The 22016-nt window shown below is 36.9% G+C and overlaps 1 protein-coding gene across 10 annotated transcripts in view; it reads right to left on the bottom strand.

Moving 5' to 3' along the window:
• OPA1 (OPA1 mitochondrial dynamin like GTPase) overlaps positions 1 to 22016 on the bottom strand; it is an 87639-nt gene that overhangs the window by 6061 nt on the left and 59562 nt on the right. For all 10 annotated transcript variants that reach the window (XM_057738273.1, XM_057738277.1, XM_057738274.1 and 7 more), the window contains one exon: positions 1992 to 2066. In XM_057738273.1, coding sequence (XP_057594256.1) covers positions 2002 to 2066 — 65 coding nt within the window. In that variant the 3' untranslated portion in view covers positions 1992 to 2001. The remainder of the gene's footprint in view (positions 1 to 1991; positions 2067 to 22016) is intronic.

Genomic DNA, 22016 nt, shown 5'->3' with positions numbered 1-22016 from the left:
ACGCTTAACTGCCTAAGTTCGCTTGTTTTACTGGATTTCAAATATCCACCAGAACAATACGAAATAATTTTATGAAGCATGATGTATGAACCAAAAAATACTGGAATTCATCTTCAGCAAGTATCAGAATTAGTTACTCAAAATGATTAGGCTGAGTAACTCCATGCATCTTGAAACTGAGATGCTCATTGAGAATACTCTTTCAGAAAGTATTCCTTAAGATGCTTGGTAACTTTATTAAATAGTCAGAATGAAGCAAGGCTCCAATCTTGCCAGATTTATTCTTTTAAATGGATTTGCAGGATACAAATAGATCTTCTGTCCAATTCACAGATATGTATGTAACAGTTCACAGAGCCATACATCCCAAGGACTGGGAAGTGCCTTATAGAATAGAGACAAGCAGGGAACAAAGAAAGTTGGGACTGTCTTCCTGTACACACCTGCCTCGCAGGACTCCCCTGGCCTGCACTTGGGACAGACACTCTGGCCGGAAAAGGCACATTCCCAGCAGCAACAGTAACTCCAGATGTCACACTGATCAGCTTAGGGAAGTGACAAGACTTTTTTATAAAGCACTGGCTGGCTTTGGGCTTCCTTATTTCATTGAAAAGACAGAAATGTACCTTATATTTTTAATGGGGTTTCTGAGGATTTCCCCCCTCAAAAACCATACTTGTTAACAAAAAATATCAAGTAAACTCTGGTGCTTATTACGAAGTGAATCTCCAAACCCAGAAGACTCTCAAAACGTTTCTAACATTAACTACTGACAGTAATTATGACAAAGAGGAAGCTATCACAACACTGTATGGTTTTAAAAGAAAATTTTCATAATTGAAGTTGTATAAAACATTTACAAACACAGACACTTAAAAACTGATTATTTTTGGTCTGTGTTAAAGATGACTGATATTTAGTTTCTACATACATTTTTGTATACATCCATACATCTGTTTTAACTTATGAGAAACAAAACAAACAAAAGAAACTAACAAAGCATTATTCTAAAGCTTTTAGCTCCTTCCTCTCTCATTCACTGCTGGTGTACTGTTCTGAATGAGTTGGTCTGAGCTGTGCTTCCCTTTCTAGCTTGCTTTCTCAAATACATTGCCTCTAAAGTACAAGAAAGTAGGTAGCCTGATTTAAGGGCCTTTTCTGAACAGAATGCAGCTAGAGAGAGAATGAATCTTTCACATTTCTTCTCCTTTCACTTCTGACTATGTTACAGGCTGTCTACAGAGTAAGGCTCACAGATAAAGTGAGTATTTTAAATAAATGATAAAGTCTTAATTATAACATTCTCCCTTTCTCGACTTCTTCAATAAAAGACTTACTAATCATAATTCTTCAGCAATAATTAACAATTAACTCTGCTACTAAGGGGAGTCTTCAAATATACAATATTTCATGGGGAACTGCTTATAATGCCAGACTACAGAATTAAACAAGAGCCCACATATTCAGAAAAGCCCTACATTCTACAGCTTTCTAAGTTACTTTAAATTGAAAAATGGTTTATTTAAATGTTTTTAAACACTGAGAATAAGATTAAGAACTATTAAAATTTTCAGTTAAGACAAATAAAAAGCTTTGCCACTGGACATATACACAATTATCCATTGAATATGGCCAATGAGAAATAAAAGGAGAGCCACAGCTCAATTCTGTACACACAGAAAAGTCTACACGCCACCTGCACACTGTTAAATATCTTAGCTTTGTTCACCTTTCTTCTGTTCAAAATGAGTTCTAGAGGATATTTTTGGTGTAGCCACAAGGCAATCAAGTTATTCAAAGCGACATCACACATACAAAACTTAGAGTCTGGGTTCAGAGACTCTCGCTTTTTACATTATTTCATTACATTAAGATTATTAGTAAGCAGCAAGTAGGCTACAGTTAAGTAGAATGACAAACTATTAAAATACGTTTAAAAAATAAATTCTGTGTTTAGTCAGTACCAATGCAGTAAGAGGTTCTTTACTCACTTCTTATAATTCATTTCTCCTGATGAAGAGCTTCGATAAAAGCATCAAGTTTTTCTTGAATTTCTCTAACTTTCTCTGTGGAGATAAAATGAGATAAATTAGTTACAAAACAAATTTATTTTTCAAAGGCATCACAAATCATAGAAGATAAATGGTTTGGGATACTTTGACTACTTGGGAAAAGGGGGAAAAATTATCTTAGCACCACACACCATCTTATATTCAGATAAAGTTCAAACAGATTATACAATTAGCATTAGCTTCTAAATTTTTTGCAAAGGGGAGGAGTGTGGGGGTCTGTGACAGATCCCTTTGAGAATCTCTTAAAAGTTGTGGATTCCTGCACAGGAAAATGCAAGTATAGATACATTTACAATTATGTATAGAATTTTAAGAAGTTGTCAGATTCCCTGGAGTCTAACCAAGGACTCCCAAATAGCATTATCTGGAACAGAGAAAAATATAAAATAATGAAACCACTTTTTTTTAAATTAGGTGAGTATATAACTGGCCTTCAACTAGGAAATGACCTTCTAGGTATGAAGTAATGGGAGGAGTTACAAAGATCAACCAATATGACCACATTAAAAAGTATTCTTTATATGTCAAAATGTCCTAAAACTGAAAGACAAAAGAAAATTGCAGGAAATATTTTCAACGTGAAAAAGGCAATAGCACTTAAAAAAAAAAAATGCTGTGAATGAGGAAACGAAAGTTTAAAAACACCAGAGCCACTGAAGACAGATTTACATTATTTTAGTTTAGGTTTTCATGTTGTAGATGTTCAAATGAAATCTACAATTTCTCTCTGAAATACAAAAATTTCCTTCAAAATGTAAACTATTCACAGGACATGCCAATCTCCTAATATTAGAAACAGAAGTCATGATTTATTCTGCTTCACTGCCAACTGAATCATGTAGCTCCCATTTTAAAATACAGGGTATAGTAAGCACAGTAACAAGTACTTCTGTCCTGTTAACACGATTTAACACGTTAGTGAGAATTATCAATTAAAGTGAAATGGCTGGACTTCCCTGCTGGCGCAGTGGTTAGGAATCTGCCTGCCAATGCAGGGAACACGGGTTCCAGCCCTGGTCTGGGAAGATTCCACATGCCCTGGAGCAGCTAAGCCCGTGCGCCACAACTACTGAAGCCCACGTGCCTAGAGCCCATGAGCCACAACAAGAGAAGCCACCGCAATGAGCAGCAATGAAGACCCAACGCAGCCATAAAATAGAAATAAATAAATAAATAAAATTTTTAATACTCAACATTTACATCCCCCGCCCCCTGAACTGCACACATACTGTATGTGCTGGCAGTCACTGAGTGACTGCTTAGTGCTCAGCCTGAATAAGACAGTATGCTCACTCTCATGATGTTTATAATATTTTTTTTCAGATTTTCTTTTTTTTTTAATTGAAGTATAGTTGATTTACAACATTTGTATCTTTTACACTTAAAAATAAATAATCTGCGATTGAAAATATAAGTATCCCTTTCTATTAGTAAGATAGCATTAGTGATGAGCAGCCAATAGAAAGAGGAACTATCCTTTTTGTAAGTTCTTACTAGCATTGCAGGAACTCAGCAAAGCCTACCAGGGCTGCATATAAAGAATGCAATGTCTTCATCTTCTTTTCCCAGTAATTTAGTGCTTCTAATTCTTGGTATTAGACTGAGACACACACAGCAAAAAAAAAAAAAAAAAAAAAAATCAGGGGAGGTGGATCCCCTACTTTTTAATCAAATTTACTAAGAAAATATGATTACAGTTATCACAAAGGCAGGAGTAACTCCTTATATATATAAAAAAAACTCTTAGAAGTTCAATTTGTACTTTTTGGTAGTCTTTTTTTTTTTTTTTAAACTAGCAGTCAGACCAGTAAACATACTTCCTTTCTCAAAATAAGGCCACATTTCTTATTTGAAAAATTATTTCATGTAGTTGCTTAGAAACAGTTCACCTGTTTTCTTCACTGAACATTTAGAGAGTTCCAGATTCTATAGCTCATCAGTTGAAGAATTTTTAAAGGGGGTTGGGAAATAGGGGGGGGAAGTTTTCTTAATTGTCTCAAAGAATTCTGGAAATGGATGGGGTCTTTAAAAAAACCACCTAGCTTAAACAGCACAAAACATGGAAATCTGAAACAAGTGTTCAGAGCCTTAGCAGCTCTCTAAGCATCATACTAAGAATTATTTCTATGTGGGAAAACTGTACTGTCTGAAGAAAAGTAATCACATTCTATCTGCTCCATGATCTGAGTACAACTGGGTAGGTGAAAGGCCAGCTCTACCCATCCTTCTGCCCTGTTGAGGACTCCACGCTCAGCTGGACAGACTATGAGGGGGTGGTACAGTGGCCTCACTCCCAGGAGACTGTCCAGGGCAAGATCTATCTGTATGGAAAGAAACCAAGAGCCACTCTGATGCATGTGCCGAACTGTGGAATCGGAATCAAATTCAAATTCTTCTAAAGTAGATAAGCGATGTTTTTCGTAAATGAAAGTTAAAAGTATCCTTTTAATACTAAATTGAGAAACTCATGTCTTCATTTGTTCCTTCACTTATACAATGCACTTCAAGGCATGACATGGGGACATACATGCTACCCTGCCTTTAAGAATTCCTTGCTTTCTGCCTCTAAGTACACAAGCGTCTACCATGTTCTGCGTGATTTCAGATCCCACATTTCATTTGTCCTCATACAACCCTGCAGGTCTCACTGCCAAATACGAGGATATAAGCCTGGAAAGTTAGCTCTGTCCACATTCTTGCAATTCAGAAACACGTACTAGATGTCCTACCATATGCAGACTCTAAATGGTAACAAAACAAATGCGATTATTTCAAGTGTATTTGTTGAAAGTTTTATCGTTTATGTGAAATAAGACATTTTAATCAAAATTAGGGAATGAGATAATTCCTGAGCACTTCCTAAGTAGTTCTGTGCCTAGGAATGTCTAAATAATGTATAACATGCTATCATACTCGGATGAATATTATTACCTCTCGAGGAGACTAGATTTATACACATTTGGAGAGATCCTTGGAGAATGTAAGAATAGGAAACTGGCCCCCAAAAGTTTAGCATTTTCAGTGTCTACAACAATGTCTGACTCACTATATATGCTCAATAAATATACGATAAATGAAGTTCTCAAAAGTATGGCATGGAAAGTGAGGGCTTGTAGGTTATCAAGAAGCGGGGGAAAAGCACTTAACATGCTTTCTGGATGTTATGCCAGGACCACAAGAGCTAGATCAAGCCTGGGAACAGGGAGCAGGGTACACACGGACAGTGAAGATCAAGAAAAGCCGGTGGCTCACCTGAACCACAGAAAGCAACACAGAACAGAGAACGCGTGGGTCTCAGAACAACAGCATGGGCTGGGCAGTGGGGCGGGTTAATTACAGCACCTTATTTAAGAAGGCTAAAGTATGCTGACTACACAGGCACATACACGCGTGAGTTCATGCTTTGCAAGGAAGCTATACTATGAATAATAAGCAGCATTATTTTCCATATTTGAATTCATTCATTTTACATTCTGATGTAAGTTTCTGGTACTGTCTTGTATACCAGCTATGCCATCTGGCTGCACAGAAAACTGAGTTATACATAAAAACCAAGTCGGAATGTCAGCAACTAACACTTTCCACTTTCTGATCTTTTGAAAATTATGTATCAATATTAGTGTTTTCAAATCCCCAAATCTTATGGTATTTAATTTTTTTCACCATTAGAATTTATTTTCCCACAGAAAAAAATGTGTATATATTAGCATGGCTAATTATAGAGCAAACTCCTTTTTCTATTAAATATTTACATCAAATATTTATATAGTTAGAAAATTCTTACAAATTTGTGATCTACCTGACAAACTAAACCAAGGCAGGAAGGGATTAAGAAACTGGTACTTCTGTTACTCTGAAAGAGCCAATTCCACATGTAGTGAATACTGAGTCTACCTCCCATTTATTCAATGTTTACTTAAAAGATGAACAATTTCAAACATCAATTCATTGTGCGTCTTGATTGAGTCATGAATATTCCCATAATCCCCAACGCATAAACCCTCAGTCTCAGTGAATGAAGTTCCTTCTCTTTTTTCTTTTCTTCAGATGACCTGACATCCATTCATGTTTTGGGTCCCTTTATCACCACATGAAATGATACTGCTACTCTCATTTTCTTTTTGAGTCTTCTGATACTTGCCCTAAAAGTCTCAAATATAGACTAATCTGTAATTAGGTTTTGAATACACTGTGAATACCAGAAGGCCAAACGCGCGAGAAGGTTCACTTCAGTGGTTAATAACAGTTTAGAACAGGAACAAAGAGTCACACACAAAACACTACCACATGAACTGAAATAAACCTTTTACAACTTTTGATGTTTTTAGAGAAAGCATAAAGAAACGAGCTGCAAACTTACCAATGCAGTGTATTTTAAACAAACCACACATCCAAAGATCTAAACATACCTTAACAGAATTGTTTTATAACATGTTGCATACACATTTTGTACTAAGCCTGAGAACACCTTGTAGGTGAGATTTTTCTACAAAAAAGCTGTTCACTAAAGGACTAAAAATTAAAGGAACACTTCTTATTATGTTATATATGTTGTTCCTAAAGAGGCTTCCTTTTCATTAGACAATTACACTGTAAGTGCTCTTTAGAAATTCAGTATTTAAAGGACTCATCTAGGGAAACAAGGAAAGAAAACCAAAAAAAAAAAAAAATTAAAAAAACAAAAAAACAAAAAACCCCAAACAAAACAAAAAAACCCAAACTGAACGAGAGACAAGATTCAAGATTCTCAAAATTACAGTTAAAATCTTACGCTTAGCACAAGAAAAGATGTATACCTTTTACAGTTGAAAGGAAGAGCCAAAGAGATACAAAGATATACAGCCAAATCTAACATTTATCTTCTGAATCTTGGCCCTGTAGTTTTTTCCCTACAAATAGGTATCATTATTTTTAAACAGACTCATTAATGAAGACAAGCAGTATACTTCTGCTTGTCACAGAAGAAGGAGGCATCATTTCCCATGTCCTGGAAAGCTGTTTCAGACTGGGACAGTAATTTCAACGCTGGGTGGGGTCCCAGACTTCCAGGGGTCTGTGAGGTGGAAATAGAGTTCTCTAGGTTATTTCCATTGTTTCAAAAGTCAAATGGAAATCTTTGTTTGGGCTACAAAGATTGAGTAGAATTACATCTACTCTTGTAACTATTTATTTAGGCTGATTAAAGATATAATTGCAATTTTATGTTTCAAATTAAAAATATACATGCACTGTAGAAATCTTATAAAACATGGACTTCGCAAAAGTATACAACAATGAAAGGAGTGTTTAATGAAAAAAAATGTTAGGAATCCCTGGTCTAATGCTCCTAATAATCAATGGGGTAGTTATTTCATATGATTTTTATAAAGATGAGAACATAATGTATTAATAGGTACACGATAATGTGATCAGGAGAACTAAGTTTCTAGTCCTTCCTTTACTTTTAAACTTATGACTGTAGACAAATCAAGGTCCTAGTTTCTTTATCCATAAAATGAGGGAATCCGTCTAAAAAAAGCTCATATTACTTTAAAACTTAGCACTGAAATGTACTATTCTAACTGATCATGTCTTAATTGTACCTTTTAAAACTTGTTAATGGTCTTTTGCTTGTTCCTGTATCTTTTTATTTGATGTTAAGCTCCTAGTAAAAAATGTAACCACAAATGATAATATTCTCACAGAGCTGCAGAATTCATTTTAGAAAGATGAGTTTTACACTTTTCCCCCCCTAGGAATCAATGTGGGACTGCTTTTATGAATTATCTACTTACAAAAAAGTCTGTCATTTAATATTACTTAGTAAGCGCTACAGCACTTGCTATGTAACAGATGCCATGAATATTCACTCATTGCTCATTCATTTATTTATTGGTGAGTGATCTGACTTAACCAATACTTAATCCAAACATTAAAAATAATTATTTTAAAAAATTGCTATTTCAGACCCCAAAACAATAAGATTTAGAAAGAAAGTTACTATAAGAAAATCTGTGAGGGACTTCCCTGGTGGTGCAGCAGTTAAGAATCCGCTTGCCAATGCAGGAGACACGGGTTCGATCCCTGCTCCAGAAAGATCCCACACGCCACACAGCACCTAAGCCCGTGTGCCACAACTACTGAGCCTGCACTCTAGAGCCCACGAGCCACAACTACTGAAGCCTGTGTGCACCTAGAGCCCGTGCTCTGCAACAAGAGAAGCCACCACGAGAAGCCTGTGCACTGCAACAGAGTGGTCCCCGCTCACTGCAACTGAGAAAGCCCATGAAGCAACGAAGACCAAACACAGCCAATAAATAGATAAAATAAATTTCTTAAAAAAAAAAAGTCTATGAAGTAAATTATAACCCATGTCTGCTGTATGTATAAATAGCTCAAAGTGACCTGTGGATAAATTCAGCCTAAATTTTTTTTTTTTTTAGCCAATTTTTTTTTTTTGGGGGGGTACACCAGGTTCAATCATCTGTTTTTATACACATATCCCCGTATTCCCTCCCTTCCTTGACTCCCCCCCCTCGAGTCCCCCCCACCCTCCCTGCCCCAGTCCTCTAAGGCATCTTCCATCCTCGAGTTGGACTCCCTTTGTTATACAACTTCCCACTGACTATTTTACAGTTGGTAGTATATATATGTCTGTGCTACTCTCTCGCTTCGTCTCAGCAGCCTAAACTTTAAAAACAACTTTAAGCATTTCTACCAGGCTCTTTTTTGGCTAATATAATCAAAACCTCTTAAAAATACTTTCTTGGGACTTCCCTGGTAGCACAGTGGTTAAGAATCCGCCCGCCAATGCAGGAAACATGGGTTTGAGCCCTGATCAGAGAAGATCCCACATGCCACAACCACTAAATCTGCACTCTAGGGCCTGTGAGCCACAACTACTGAGCCCACACACCAAAACTACTGAAGCCTGCGTGTCCAGAGCCCGTGCTCTGAAACAAGAGAAGCCACTGCAATAAGAAGCCCACGCACCGCAATGAAGAGTAGCCCCAGCTTGCCACAACTAGAGAAAGCCCGCACAGCAACGAAGACCCAAAGCAGCCAATAATAAATTAATCAATTAAAAAAAATACTTTCTTGATATTTTGAAGCCTATTCTCCAAAAGACTTCAGTATGGATGAACACAGAGTAGCTTTATACTCAGACCTTTAGATGGCAACCCTCATTTCAGCTCAGCTGTTAATTCTTACGGACCTGCCCTTAACCAATAGTCACACCGTTCCAGGTGCTTGTCAATTTTAGTCAGTGTAAAATCTTGAACTTTCTGCTACCTGATACTTACTAAAAGGCTCAGTTGCAAGAAGAAATCACATTTATGGAAAACTGTATGGGGGATATATAATTCATTTCTTTCTCTAGATACTATATATTTCATCTTTAGATAAGCCAAATCAAATAGCTATTTTTTTAGAGGGCATCATCCTTATTTTGTGCAGAACTGCTTATGTCACTGGTCTACGCTGAGGAACGTTACAGTAAAGGGCGGCATGAAGTTCATGATTACGGGTAGCCATTTGATTCGGTATACCATATAACTCAATGCTCCTTTTATGAGGACTAGTGACATTTTTCTCAGCTGGGTGTACCAGGAATACTTATGCTTCAACTAAGCAACTGCTGTGCTGTTGTCTGATAGCTACCATAAGTCATGTAATCAACTCTGCCTTCCATTTTGCATCAGCTACTGAAACCAAGTCCCCCTAAAACTGAGTTCTCCTGCAGAACTTATGATTAACCTCTCTGCCCAAAACTTTACCCCTTTTCTTGTCCTGTCCGTGTCCCCCTGAGGATTGAGGAGCAGCAAAGAAAAGAGGGGACTGAAACCAGGCAGGCCCTGCGGAGCACTCTCCAGGTGCAAGGCCATGTCCTCTGCTTCTCGTCTGACCTTCCCTGAGTTCCAAAGAGCAGACTCAAGCAGTTACTGATCAGAACAGAGTCACTGGACTCCTGGTTCCTCCTGAAGGGATACAGATAACAACCTGACGCATATCTCTGAGTTGTTCTGTGGAAACTAAGACCCCCCACCCAGTGGAGGAAGATGACTGCATGCTGACCGCAAGCAGGTAGACCCTAGACTGCTTGGAATGGAAAGCTGATGACTGGGATTCCCCAAACACCACCCTGTTACCTCACCAGCAATGAGAACAACGTCCACGAGCTGACCAGGCACCCTGTGAACCTCACCCCAATGGCTGCCTTTAAAAACTGTTCCTGAAAGCCATCAGGGAGCTCAGGACTTTTGAGCGTGAGCTGCCTTTTCTCCCTTGGGGCCCTGCAATAAATGGGGTACTTTCCTTCACCACAACCCAGTGTCAGTTGATCAGCTTTGCTGCCCACAGGGCGAGTGAACCAGAGTTCGTCAGGCAACACTACTAGAAAGCTCAGGGTGAAATCTGCAGCTTGTTTATAACAAAATATACAGAACCCCTGAGCACCCGTGTTATCCCAAGTTTCACATTATCTCACTTACCTGGATTTTTTCTTCCCTTCCAACCAATTTTTCCACTTTAAGTATTTTTACTTTTTACACAGGGTAGATCTTTATAAGCTGTCTCAAACTGTTTTGGGAATAAGGCAGGGAATTAATAAGCTAACAAGCTAGTTTGTAGAAGATATACCACTAGCTAGCTGATACATACAATACACTGTAATAGCCCCAAAATGATCTTTCTCATACTGGTGATGCTTTTTAAATCAGTAATTTAAGAACATTTTTGGGGGACAGTAATTGCCATATTTAATCTTACAGGAATAATCTCTACATGAGAGAAAAAAAATTATTTTTATTTCTGCTCAATTCCCGGAAAACTCAATGATATAAAATCTATACTTAGTCATTATTTTCAGCAATAGAAAAAAATCAAACATTTTTATGGGATTCATGATCGTCTTTTTAAATGTAAATGTTATACAGATTCTACCATAAGATTATAACGGTCTCCTGTGACTTACCTCATTCTGTATCCAGTACATAAACTATTTCATATTCATTACATCTATCAACTCAACTTACGATGAAAAAATATTTAAAAGTTATTTTATGTGCTAACTACTCATTAATGAATTCTCAAAAAAGTTTAAATAAATACACTATTACAAAATGAATACATTTCTTTGTTTCCCCCATAGAAAAACCTAAATATCAACACAATTTAAAAACTATGATATATGTAATTAGGAAAGCTAAAAAAAGCACTAGCCTAATAACCAGTAAAATATTCAGTCCCAAACAATTAAGGTTTTAAAATAATTCATCATTTTTTTCTTTTCTATTTCCCTCTTACTCTTAAAAGCATATTTTACTCCAAATTTTGTTAGGAGGGAAGCTGAAACATTTTAAGAGAAGGAAAGCCACCCAGGCAGCTCTTAAAGAGACAGGACATCATTTATCACCTGCAAAGACAGATTTATAAGAAGAGGGCCCTTCTGTTCCTTTAAGACTGCAAAACAGATGGGAAGTGAATGGACAGTCAATGGGACAAGAAAACACATGGGAGGTGCTGCTGTCTGTATGTTCCCAGCATAAGAAAGAGGTCAAGATTGTAACTGCATGACTGGATCCTGGAAAGGGTCTTTCTTCAAGCTGTTACAAAGACAAACGCTGTTCCTCATCCTGCTGCCAAACTGTTATAAATATTGGTTTGTCAAAAGACCTTCAGTGCTGAAACTTTAAAAAGGAGGCATAACAGATGAATGAATCATGAGAATGATTCTTAAACAGTCAGCACATTAATGTAATTTTAAAAGTAAAAGAAAATAATACAAGAAGGGAGAATGTAATTCTGATTTATGAGCCAAACTAAAAGTTTATAGAAAAAAGTGTGGAACCAAAAATTGCAGACATTAATAAAGTTATGAAATGAGATGAAAAACAAAATGAAATACAATTATATCTCTTAAATAAGATGCTACATTAGGACAAAGTATTATTAATCTTATCACAAGGAGAATAGGCATTTGTGTTTTTAAAGGCTGATTTCATAAATTTTCAGTTATTTCTCACTAAAATCCAATAAAGAGGTATCATTACTGATACTGGTTGCAAAAGTCAGAATAAGGCTCAAAGACATATAAATATAACTTTAGAATTAATTTCATGCATTCACTAATTTAGAAAATCACCTTTAAATTATAAGTCACAATTTCTTTTCTTCTACAGAAGAGGAATAATCATATAGCAATAAGAATACACAGATACATAAGCCTTGGTTATCTTTTTTGAAGAATGAAACCATTACTACATGTCTTTAGGGGACAAAATCATTGTTCTAGAGTTAATGATTAGTTGAACTAGGAGAGTAGACTCTAAAACTAAAGTGTTGAAATTAATATAAAAAATGAAGCTGAATTATATGAACTTGGTTATCTATGGTCACCCACTAGCACAAATTCAGACTAAAGATGAACAGAATCCCAAAACAAATCTAAAAAGATACTACTTCTAACACGTTGTTAGCCCCAGCTTTGCCATAAATATTTGTGTAACTGGCTAAATCACTGCCCTCAATGAACATCAATTTCCCCATCTGAACAATGGGGATAAGAGCTTATGAGCCTTACACATTTGCTTACAAGACAAACACGGGCAAACATAACACACTGTGTAAATAAAGTGCAAAGCTCTACACAAATTTAAGGGACATAAATATAGAGTGTCAAGCAGGATCTGATTCCAAAGTACCCAGGGACGCAGTTACATGAGAATACTTTCTATTCCTAATGCCTGCCTGGCTCATGGCTTTCCTGATTGTCAGCAATCTCAGCAGAAGTGAGGATAAAAGATTACAAAGTTAAGAAGACAGTGGATGGTTTAAAGTAGAGGCAGCAGCCAAATATTCAAAGGTTTTCCTGTGTAAGAGAGAATCATGATCAAAAGTAGCTAGAGTGCACAGAAGAGTCAACCCAGTAGTTATAAGATGGGAATGATCTGAGCGTCTTTGAAGAAAGAGACATAACAAAGGTACAAGCATATGTAGGAAGTGCCAGAGTCCTGAATACAGGTGGAGATTTTTTTTTTTAATTGGCTGTGTTGGGTCTTCATTGCTGCACACAGGCTTTCTCCAGTTGTGGCAAGCGGGGGCTACTCTTTGTTGTAGTGCAGACTTCTCATTGTGGTGGCTTCTCTTGTTGTGGAACTGAGACTCCAGGTGCGCAGGCTTCAGCAGTTGCGGCACGCAGGCTTGGTAGTTGTGGTTCACGGGCTGTAGGGCGCAGGCTCAGTAGTTGTGGCACATGGGCTTAGTTGCTCCACGGCATGTGGGATCCTCCTGGACCAGGGCTTGAACCCGTGACCCCTGCATTGGCAGGCGGATTCTTAACCACTGCGCCACCAGCGAAGCCTCCAGGTGGGAGATTAACTTTAAAAGCAGAGTGATTTTTAGTACATGTTTTGTTACAATATAGCCTCTGGAATACCTGACCTATTTAAAGCAATGGGTACCATAGGTTTTATTTTTACTAATACTGCTTATTCCTCTCAGTGAATCTTTTTGAAATAAGTTTGTATGAAGAAAAGGAAGAGAAACACCCTACTCTGATAGATGAGAAACCAGAAATAGGAGCAATGACAACCACTGAAGATTTGGGATATAAGAGGAATCCAACCCAAGAGCTTGTCATGGAAAATGTGTTCCAGAAGTGTGACAGACATTATGTCCCTAAGATCACAGTAAAAATTTTGTTAGAATACAAAGTTACAGTGGTTATCTCCAGGCAGTGGCAATCGTTTAAAAAATTCTGCCATCTATATTTTCTAATTTTACACAATGCATATGCACTAGTTTTGTGATAAAAAAGAAAACAAAAACACCTAAAATTCTGGTAGTTGTACTGGGTGAAGGAAAGGACACACGACTCAGGATACAAAGTGGTACCAGTAAAAGAAGAGACTAAAAAAAGACTTGAGTTCCTTGGCCCAGACAAAAGATATAACTCAAAAGACTAAAACTAAGGAACAGAGTAAAAGAGCTCTTCTAAGAGAAATTAAAATGGACGAATTCCACACACAGGAGGTAATGATGAAGCAGAGAAAGTCTATTATCTTAAATGGGCTGCACAAGCTTGAAAACTTCACTAGTTCGAGAGAGATTTCAATTCATTCACAGATGACAGATCCATGAAGGGCAGTTACTGGAGATGAGAAGAATTCAAAGTGAATCCCCAACCCCGAAGGACGATACAGTGATGACCAGTTACCACGTGGCCCCATGGAATGTCCCTTGGTGTCAAGATCACCAAGAGGTTACCTGGGAAGATACCAGTCACTTTTAAGACTGATCACATCACAAATCAGCTTAATCATTTCTGTGAATATGATCATTAAAAATATGAAATTTCTAAGGTAATTGTGAATTATGCTCAGCTGGGAAAAGTAACAGTTTAGAAATGCATAAAATGTTAAAGAAATTCAAATTTCTTTTGCCCTCAACGCCTCCTGCAACTATCCTGAGATTCCTACTTCACAGAGGTAACCAGTTCGGGGTACATCAATTTGTCCTTCAAGACAGTTCTCTCGTTTTAAAAAAATGTATTCGTATCTTGATTAATTTTATTTTTTAATATGCTGTTCCACAGGCCAATGGATTGTTCTGCAATTTGATTTAGTTTTCTATGACTAGATTCCATTTTTTTTCCATCTTAGAACGGAAAGAATACATAATTTAAAAAAAAAAATCAAAGTTTAATCCAAAATGTAAACATGTTATTTCATTCTAAAGTCTCACTGAGGGAGTGGTGAGCGTTGATAACAAAGGGGAAAACAGCCTCATTTCTAGCTTTAAATACACACGCTGGCTTTTTTCACATAAGCATATACACAACATGTAACACAATAACACATTAACACAACCTACCTTAAAACAAAAATTCAATCCATAAATTACTGAAGAGCCTTTCCTACCTTTATTCTCACTTTTAATCAGTTAAAATGTGAGTGTAAAGCAGAAAGAATATACTTGCTAGTAAAGCATTGAGTACTAGTAGCCTGTATAAGATTATAGAAAAGTAAATATCCTTTTAATCTTGTACCAATTTATCAATCTCCTTCCATGTTGTCTTTAAAAGATAGGCTTAGGGCATGAAAAATGTGCTTGATTGTAAAAGCCCCATTTTGAGCCTGAATTTTCTCATCAATAACCTGGAAAGCACACAACTCAGACTCATCGTGTGGAATTCCGCGTGTAAATAACTACTTCTCTAACACAGAAGACTCTCCCTAAGGATTACTTTATTTTTTGTGTCAATTCTCTCTCTCTCTCTTTCCCTTTTTCGGGCTACAACACAAAGGCAGAGTCTACTTCATCTCTGCAGACACAAGGTAAAAATAATCCTTCACGCTCTCTCTTAGCTGCTTTGTCAATTTCGCGTTACTAGGAAAAATATTCCACAAAGGCAGAATTTTAAAATTCAATCCCCTTTACTGTGAGAAGATGCCTTAAAGACCTCAAACACTGATAACATAAAACAGAAAAGTTATTTATTCTGTAGTGAAGAGAAGAAACGTTCCAATCTTTCCATTTTTTCAAATATACTCACTTCTACAAACCATATCAAAAAGTACATAAATGTCAAAGAGAATAAAAATATTCCAATCACTTGGTGTACCCCAAAAAAATATAATAAAAAAAAATATTCCAACCAATTTAAAAATTCCTAATAAACACACACAAAAAATGAAAGTGTTTCGGTGAACTAGGTGGACTGGGGATTAGGCCATCACTGGTGACCGAGAAAGAAGTGGTTCTGCTAGGGATGAAAGCTAGTCGCAAGATGCTGGCAAAGGAACGAATGTGTGGGTACAGGGGTGAATGCAGCAAACGACAGCTGCTCTGCAAGAGCAATGAGATGGCAGTTTTCTGGAGAGACAGAGTGGGAGAAAGCTTCCTTAGGATGAGAAAGCTTCCTTCCCCCTCTTTTCTAAGCTAAGAGAAGGGGGCTAATAAAGAGTCTGTATTAAAATGTCATGATCCAACATTCAGCAAACACATACAATACATGATATACAAAGTATGGTGAATTTATGAAAGAAGCAAATCACTTTGGCAGAATAGATCAATCATACTAGACAAGAAAGTTTTTTTTTCTTAAATTGGTTATTTCGGTTGATCTACAGTTGTCTACAGTGGGAAGCCTGCCTTCTGCTCAGTTAAACACTGGCAGTACCTCAGTAAGGTTTTTAACCACTGAAGGAAAGTAGATAAGCAGGGAGGAGGAGAAACACCAGCTCAGGATCAAGAGAGAGTAACGATGTAGAAGAAGGCACAGTGAGAGGCGTAAGAAAAAAAGAGACAGAGGGAAAGACTGCTTAGAAACGTGCTAGAAGCCAGGAGAGATGAGAAAGCAGTATTGAGGTCCTATAATCACTGGCCAAAAAACCACAATAACAGCATTTAGATACATATGATGCCACAGGGATTATGGTTTTTACGGTTGCCTACCTACCTAGAACTCTATAACTCAATGCTACCCTCTCCTTTAAATCCCTTTAAAATTCATTTTCTTTGGTTATGTCTACGGAAACAAAATGAACATGCCTCTATAGATAATAGTTCAAATAACAAATTTTCAATAGTCACATGACTTATCAGACTCTACTAAAAGAAGATATATGTTAATTTCATCCCAATTAATAAAATAACAGACTATACTATTGTCAACATGGAGAACTCCCCAGAGTACTGGTTTGGGGGCAGAGACCAGGTGGTGCATAGCAAGAGTCACATGTGGAGACTTGGCAAAACATGCCTGCCAGAGCCCTACCTCCGGGAAAGTAGTTCAAACATATGACTTTCCTGTTCTATAGTTCTAAGTTCCAGATTCTGAGTATCATAATCTTTCTAGGATAATTTTCAGTCTCACACTACTTTGTGGCCACTATTTTCATCCACAAAGGCCCCCAAGGGTTCTGCAGGTATCACAGAAGTTTAGGAATGTGGGGGAACCAATGACAATTAAATTCAAGATCATCTCGCTATTTTTCTTTTCTAAATGAAGAAAAACAAAATTATTCTTGAAGCTTGTCCTAGTTAGATATTTCCTGACTACTTTTTATCCAAGTTTTAACACGGTATGAAGACATTTCTTAACTCTCTTATAAATTAGAACTATATTTTAGAGATAATGAAGGTACTTCTTAAACTTAAGCAGCTAAGGTGCATTTCTCTTCTGATTTTAGCTTTTAAAATGGTAGCATTGGATCACTCTGCCGCTATCCCTTTATTACCGTAATTTAAAAAATGCACTAGTACATTAACTATAAAGAACAAAGTTTTCATTATAAAAATAATTTGTTAGTATCTGGTAACTCAGAGAAAAAAGAAATTTCCATCTGTCATCTATATTTCTAAGTTTTTAGCATCAAAACTGAGTCTGCTGCACACAGATACAAAGCTTGTATCTTTACTCCATTCTAATTATCAAGAGAAAGCACAGGATGGAGGCTAAGAGACTGGGAAAGTGAGGAGACACAAAGACGAGCCCCCCCAGCACTGTATACTCCCAAGAGAAACAAACTTTAGGTTTCAAGAAACAATTGCTGGCTGTCCGGGAGATGCTCAGGCATCAAACAATAAAGAACAGTCAACAGAGGCAAGAGGCCGAGCACACTGCTGCCACAGCCCCTCTAATCCCCGGAGCGCTAGTAAAAAGGCCAGCTGTTGCCACCTCGCGTAGACAGTCAGCAGAGCAAATTAACCGCGGGAGGGAAAAAAGCTTCGGATATTGGAAAACTCTAATTTACCAGCCTCTTTAAGCTACACTGTTTTTAACATTGAGGACATCAAACCATTATCATTAAAATAAGCCTGTGCAATAGTAGCCCAAGTAAAAAAGTGTATGACTGTTTTCACATTTCATTAGTAAATGAGATAGATGTAAATATATTCAGTATTGACTCAAGCATATCTTCTCTTCATATAAAGTACAAGAAATATGAAGAAATACTGAAGCTTATTACAAAACATTTTGACACTCTCAGACAAGCTCAACAAAAAGCCTCAACTTAGAATAACAGCCATTATGCTCAAGTAAAGATTCTGTACCTGGTATAGCTGGATTTTAAGTTTCTAAGTACAGATATACCACACTGAAAAGCTGTGTCTGAATTTTGCACAGCTTTGATACTACTTACCCATGGCAGAATTCGACTGAGCGTACTTCGAGACATTTTAACACGTCACATAAGGAAAATTAACTTCCGTCAATCTGCTTACTGGTTTCATTTACACTTTAGTGTTCTCTTACCCAGATGTTCTAATTCTATCAAAGTTCTCATACTGTTTGAAAGTTCAAGCTGCACAGCTTTCTGTAGCGTAGCAAGTACACCGGATATGATGAACACAACTACCATGGTCATAACTAACACGTATGTCTTTGTGACCCACTCTGTTAACCATGGGAGCTTCCCATGTAAATGTAAAAGGCCATTTTATATAATTATACTAACACCTTGGGAGTTTTTCCCAAATTAGTTCAGCACAGTAGTTAAAAGAGCTGGGCTCAAATCTTGGCTTTACTAGCTCCTATGTGTGTGTTTCTTAGGCCTCCATTTCTTTACCTATAAAATGAGAAAAACAACCATAGCTATAAGACTGCACATTAAACACGCAACCTAATATCTGGCACAGGAAATACATTCAAATATTAATTCACCTTCATAAGCAGGTTCAAGCTCTGATACAAAAATGAATTTATTGTAAAATAAGAGAAAAATCTAAATGATTATATCCTCTTAATTCCTGTATCAGTGATTCTTCGATACGTACACAGAGAATGAAAAGTGTAACTCAGACTTTAGTGAACAAGAGTTAAAAAAGAAACCTAAGCTCTAAACCCCATGCAATTGATATCAAGGTCCAAAAACTCACACCAACCTAGATAATGCTTGATACAATATCTATAGAGCAAATAAAAGAATCCCCTGCTGTACTGATAAAACTCAGTTTAGCAAAATTACCAGCAGTTGTTACCAGTGCCCAGACACTCAGTTTCCAGGCTGCGATGGAGAATAAATTCCAAAAAACGTCTGTGACATGTTAGCACTATTACTTATCTTATATAATGACAATCATAAAATAGACTTTATAAATCATAAGCAGATCATTACAGAAAGAAACACGTTAAGTTGAGCTATAACATGCCAATTTTTCCCTCTCTAAAGAAAGCATTTTAAAATTGCAGTCTGTTTCAAAAAATAGATTGGACACGTTATTAAAAACTATGCTGGGAATCCAAACAGATTTTACCTAAATTAATGCTGTATTTAAATATCTATAAAAAAATCCTTTTAGATAAAATTCACTACAAAATGAAAAGAATTTTATCAAGGTCATAGTGGACATATTTAAAAATGGACAGTTCTGAGTATGACTAGACAATGCCAAAAAGGAATTAAAGTGGAAAGATTAGCTATGTATTTTACCAAACTGTCCATGAAGCAACCCAGTCTTTCAACATCTTCAGAGATGACGTTTTCAAAAGTTTCATTTTCTCTAAATTATTCTCATGTGATCCCTGATCCATTATCAGCCGTAAAATTAAAATTAAATCTTTTTTTACCCTTTTCTCTGACTTAGGGAACAGCTGTAAGAATACTACAAAGAATATTTTTCCTGACTCATTTACTGTCATTATGCCCCACAAGCCCCAAATATTCTATTGCGTATTAGCTACAAATAAGGATATTTTCCTAAATAATCCCAATCTAACAATCAAAGTTTAAAAATTAACACTGAAGGGACTTCCCTGGTGGCGCAGTGGACAAGACTCCGCACTCCAAATGCAGGGGGCCTGGGTTCAAACTCTGGTCAGGGAACTAGATCCTGCATGCATGCCACAACTAAGAGTTTGCATGCCACAACTAAGGAGCCCACGTGCTGCAACTAAAACCATAGTTGCAACCAAATAAATAAATAAATATTAAAAAATTAAATAAAAATCTTTGAGAAGATAAACAAAATTGATAAACCATCAGCCAGACTCATCAGGAAAAAAAGGGAGAAGAGCAAATCAACAGAATTAGAAATGAAAAAGGAGAGGTAACAACGGACACCGCAGAAATACAAAAGATCATGAGAGACTACTATAAGCAACTATATGCCAATAAATTGGATAACCTGGAAGAAATGGATAAATTCTTAGAAAAGCACAATCTTCCGAGACTGAACCAGGAAGAAAAGAAAATATGAACAGACCAATCACAAGCACGGAAATTGAGACTGTGATTAAAAATGTCCCAACAAACAAAAGCCCAGGGACAGATGGCTTCACAGGTGAATTCTATCAAACATTTAGAGAAGAGCTAACACCTATCCTTCTCAAACTCTTCCAAAATATAGCAGGAGGAATACTCCCAAACTCATTCTACGGGGCCACCATCACCCTCATGCCAAAACCAGGCAAAGATGTCACAAAAAAAGAAAATTACAGGTGAATATCACTGATGAATATAGATGCAAAAATCCTCAAGAAAATACTAGCTAACAGAATGCAGCAGCACATTAAAAAGATCATACACCATGATCAAGTGGGGTTTATCCCTGGGATGCAAGGATTCTTCAATATATGCAAATCAATCAATGTGATACATCATATCAACAAATTGAAGGATAAAAACCACATGATAATCTCAATAGACGCAGAAAAAGCTTTTGACAAAATTCAACATCCATTTATGATAAAAACTCTCCAGAAAATGGGAACAGAAGGAAATTACCTCAACATAATAAAAGCCATATATGAGAAACCAAAAGCCAACATCGTTCTAAATGGGGAAAAACTGAAAGCATTCCCTCTAAGGTCAGGAACAAGACAAGGGTGCCCACTCTCACCATTATTATTCAACATAGTTTTGGAAGTTTTAGCCACAGCAATCAGAGAAGAAAATGAAATGAAAGGAATCCAAATTGGAAAAGAAGAAGTAAAATTGTCACTCCTTGCAGATGATACGATATTATACATAGAAACCCCTAAAGATTCTACCAGAAAACTGCTAGCAGTAATGGATGAATTTAGTAAAGTAGCAGGATACAAAATTAATGCACAGAAATCTCTTGCATTCCTATACACTAACAATGAAACAGCAGAAAGAGAAATTAAAGAAACTCTCCCATTTACCATTGCAACAAAAAGAATAAAATACCTAGAAATAAACCTGCCTAAGGAGGCAAAAGACCTGTATGCAGAAAACTATAAGACACTGATGAAAGAAATCAAAGATGATACAAACAGATGGAGAGACATACCATGTTCTTGGATTGGAAGAATCAATATTGTGAAAATGACTATCCTACCCAAAGCAATTTACAGATTCAATGCAATCCCTATCAAATTACCAACGGCATTTTTCACAGAACTGGAACAATAAATCTTATCGTTTGTATGGAAACGCAAAAGACCCTGAATAGCCAAAGCAATCTTGAGAACGAAAGACGGAGTTGGTGGAATTAGGCTTCCTGACTTCAAACCATACTACAAGACCACAGTGATCAAGACAGTATGGTACTGGCAGAAAAATAGAAAAGAAGATCAGTGGAACAGAACAGAGAACCCAGAGGGAAACCCAAGCACATATGGGCACCTTATCTTTGACAAAGGAGGCACGAGTATACAATGGAAAAAAGACATCCTCTTCAATAAGTGGTGCTGGGAAAATTGGACAGCTACAGGTAAAAGAATGAAATTCGAACACTTCCTAACACCATACACAAAAATAAACTCAAAATGGATTAAAGAACTACAGGTTAAGGCCAGACACGATAAAACTCCCAGAGGAAAACACAGGCAGAACACCCTATGACATACAACAAAGCAAGATCCTTTTTGACCCACCTCCTAGAATAATGGAAATAGAATCAAGAATAAACAAATGGGACCTCATGAAACTTAAAAGCTTTTGCACAGTGAAAGAAACCATAAACAAGACAAGAAGGCAACCCTCAGAATGGGAG

Source organism: Hippopotamus amphibius, chromosome 6, assembly GCF_030028045.1.
Source record: "Hippopotamus amphibius kiboko isolate mHipAmp2 chromosome 6, mHipAmp2.hap2, whole genome shotgun sequence".
Classification (NCBI taxonomy): Eukaryota; Metazoa; Chordata; class Mammalia; order Artiodactyla; family Hippopotamidae; genus Hippopotamus; species Hippopotamus amphibius.
This window is presented reverse-complemented; position numbering and strand designations above follow the sequence as displayed.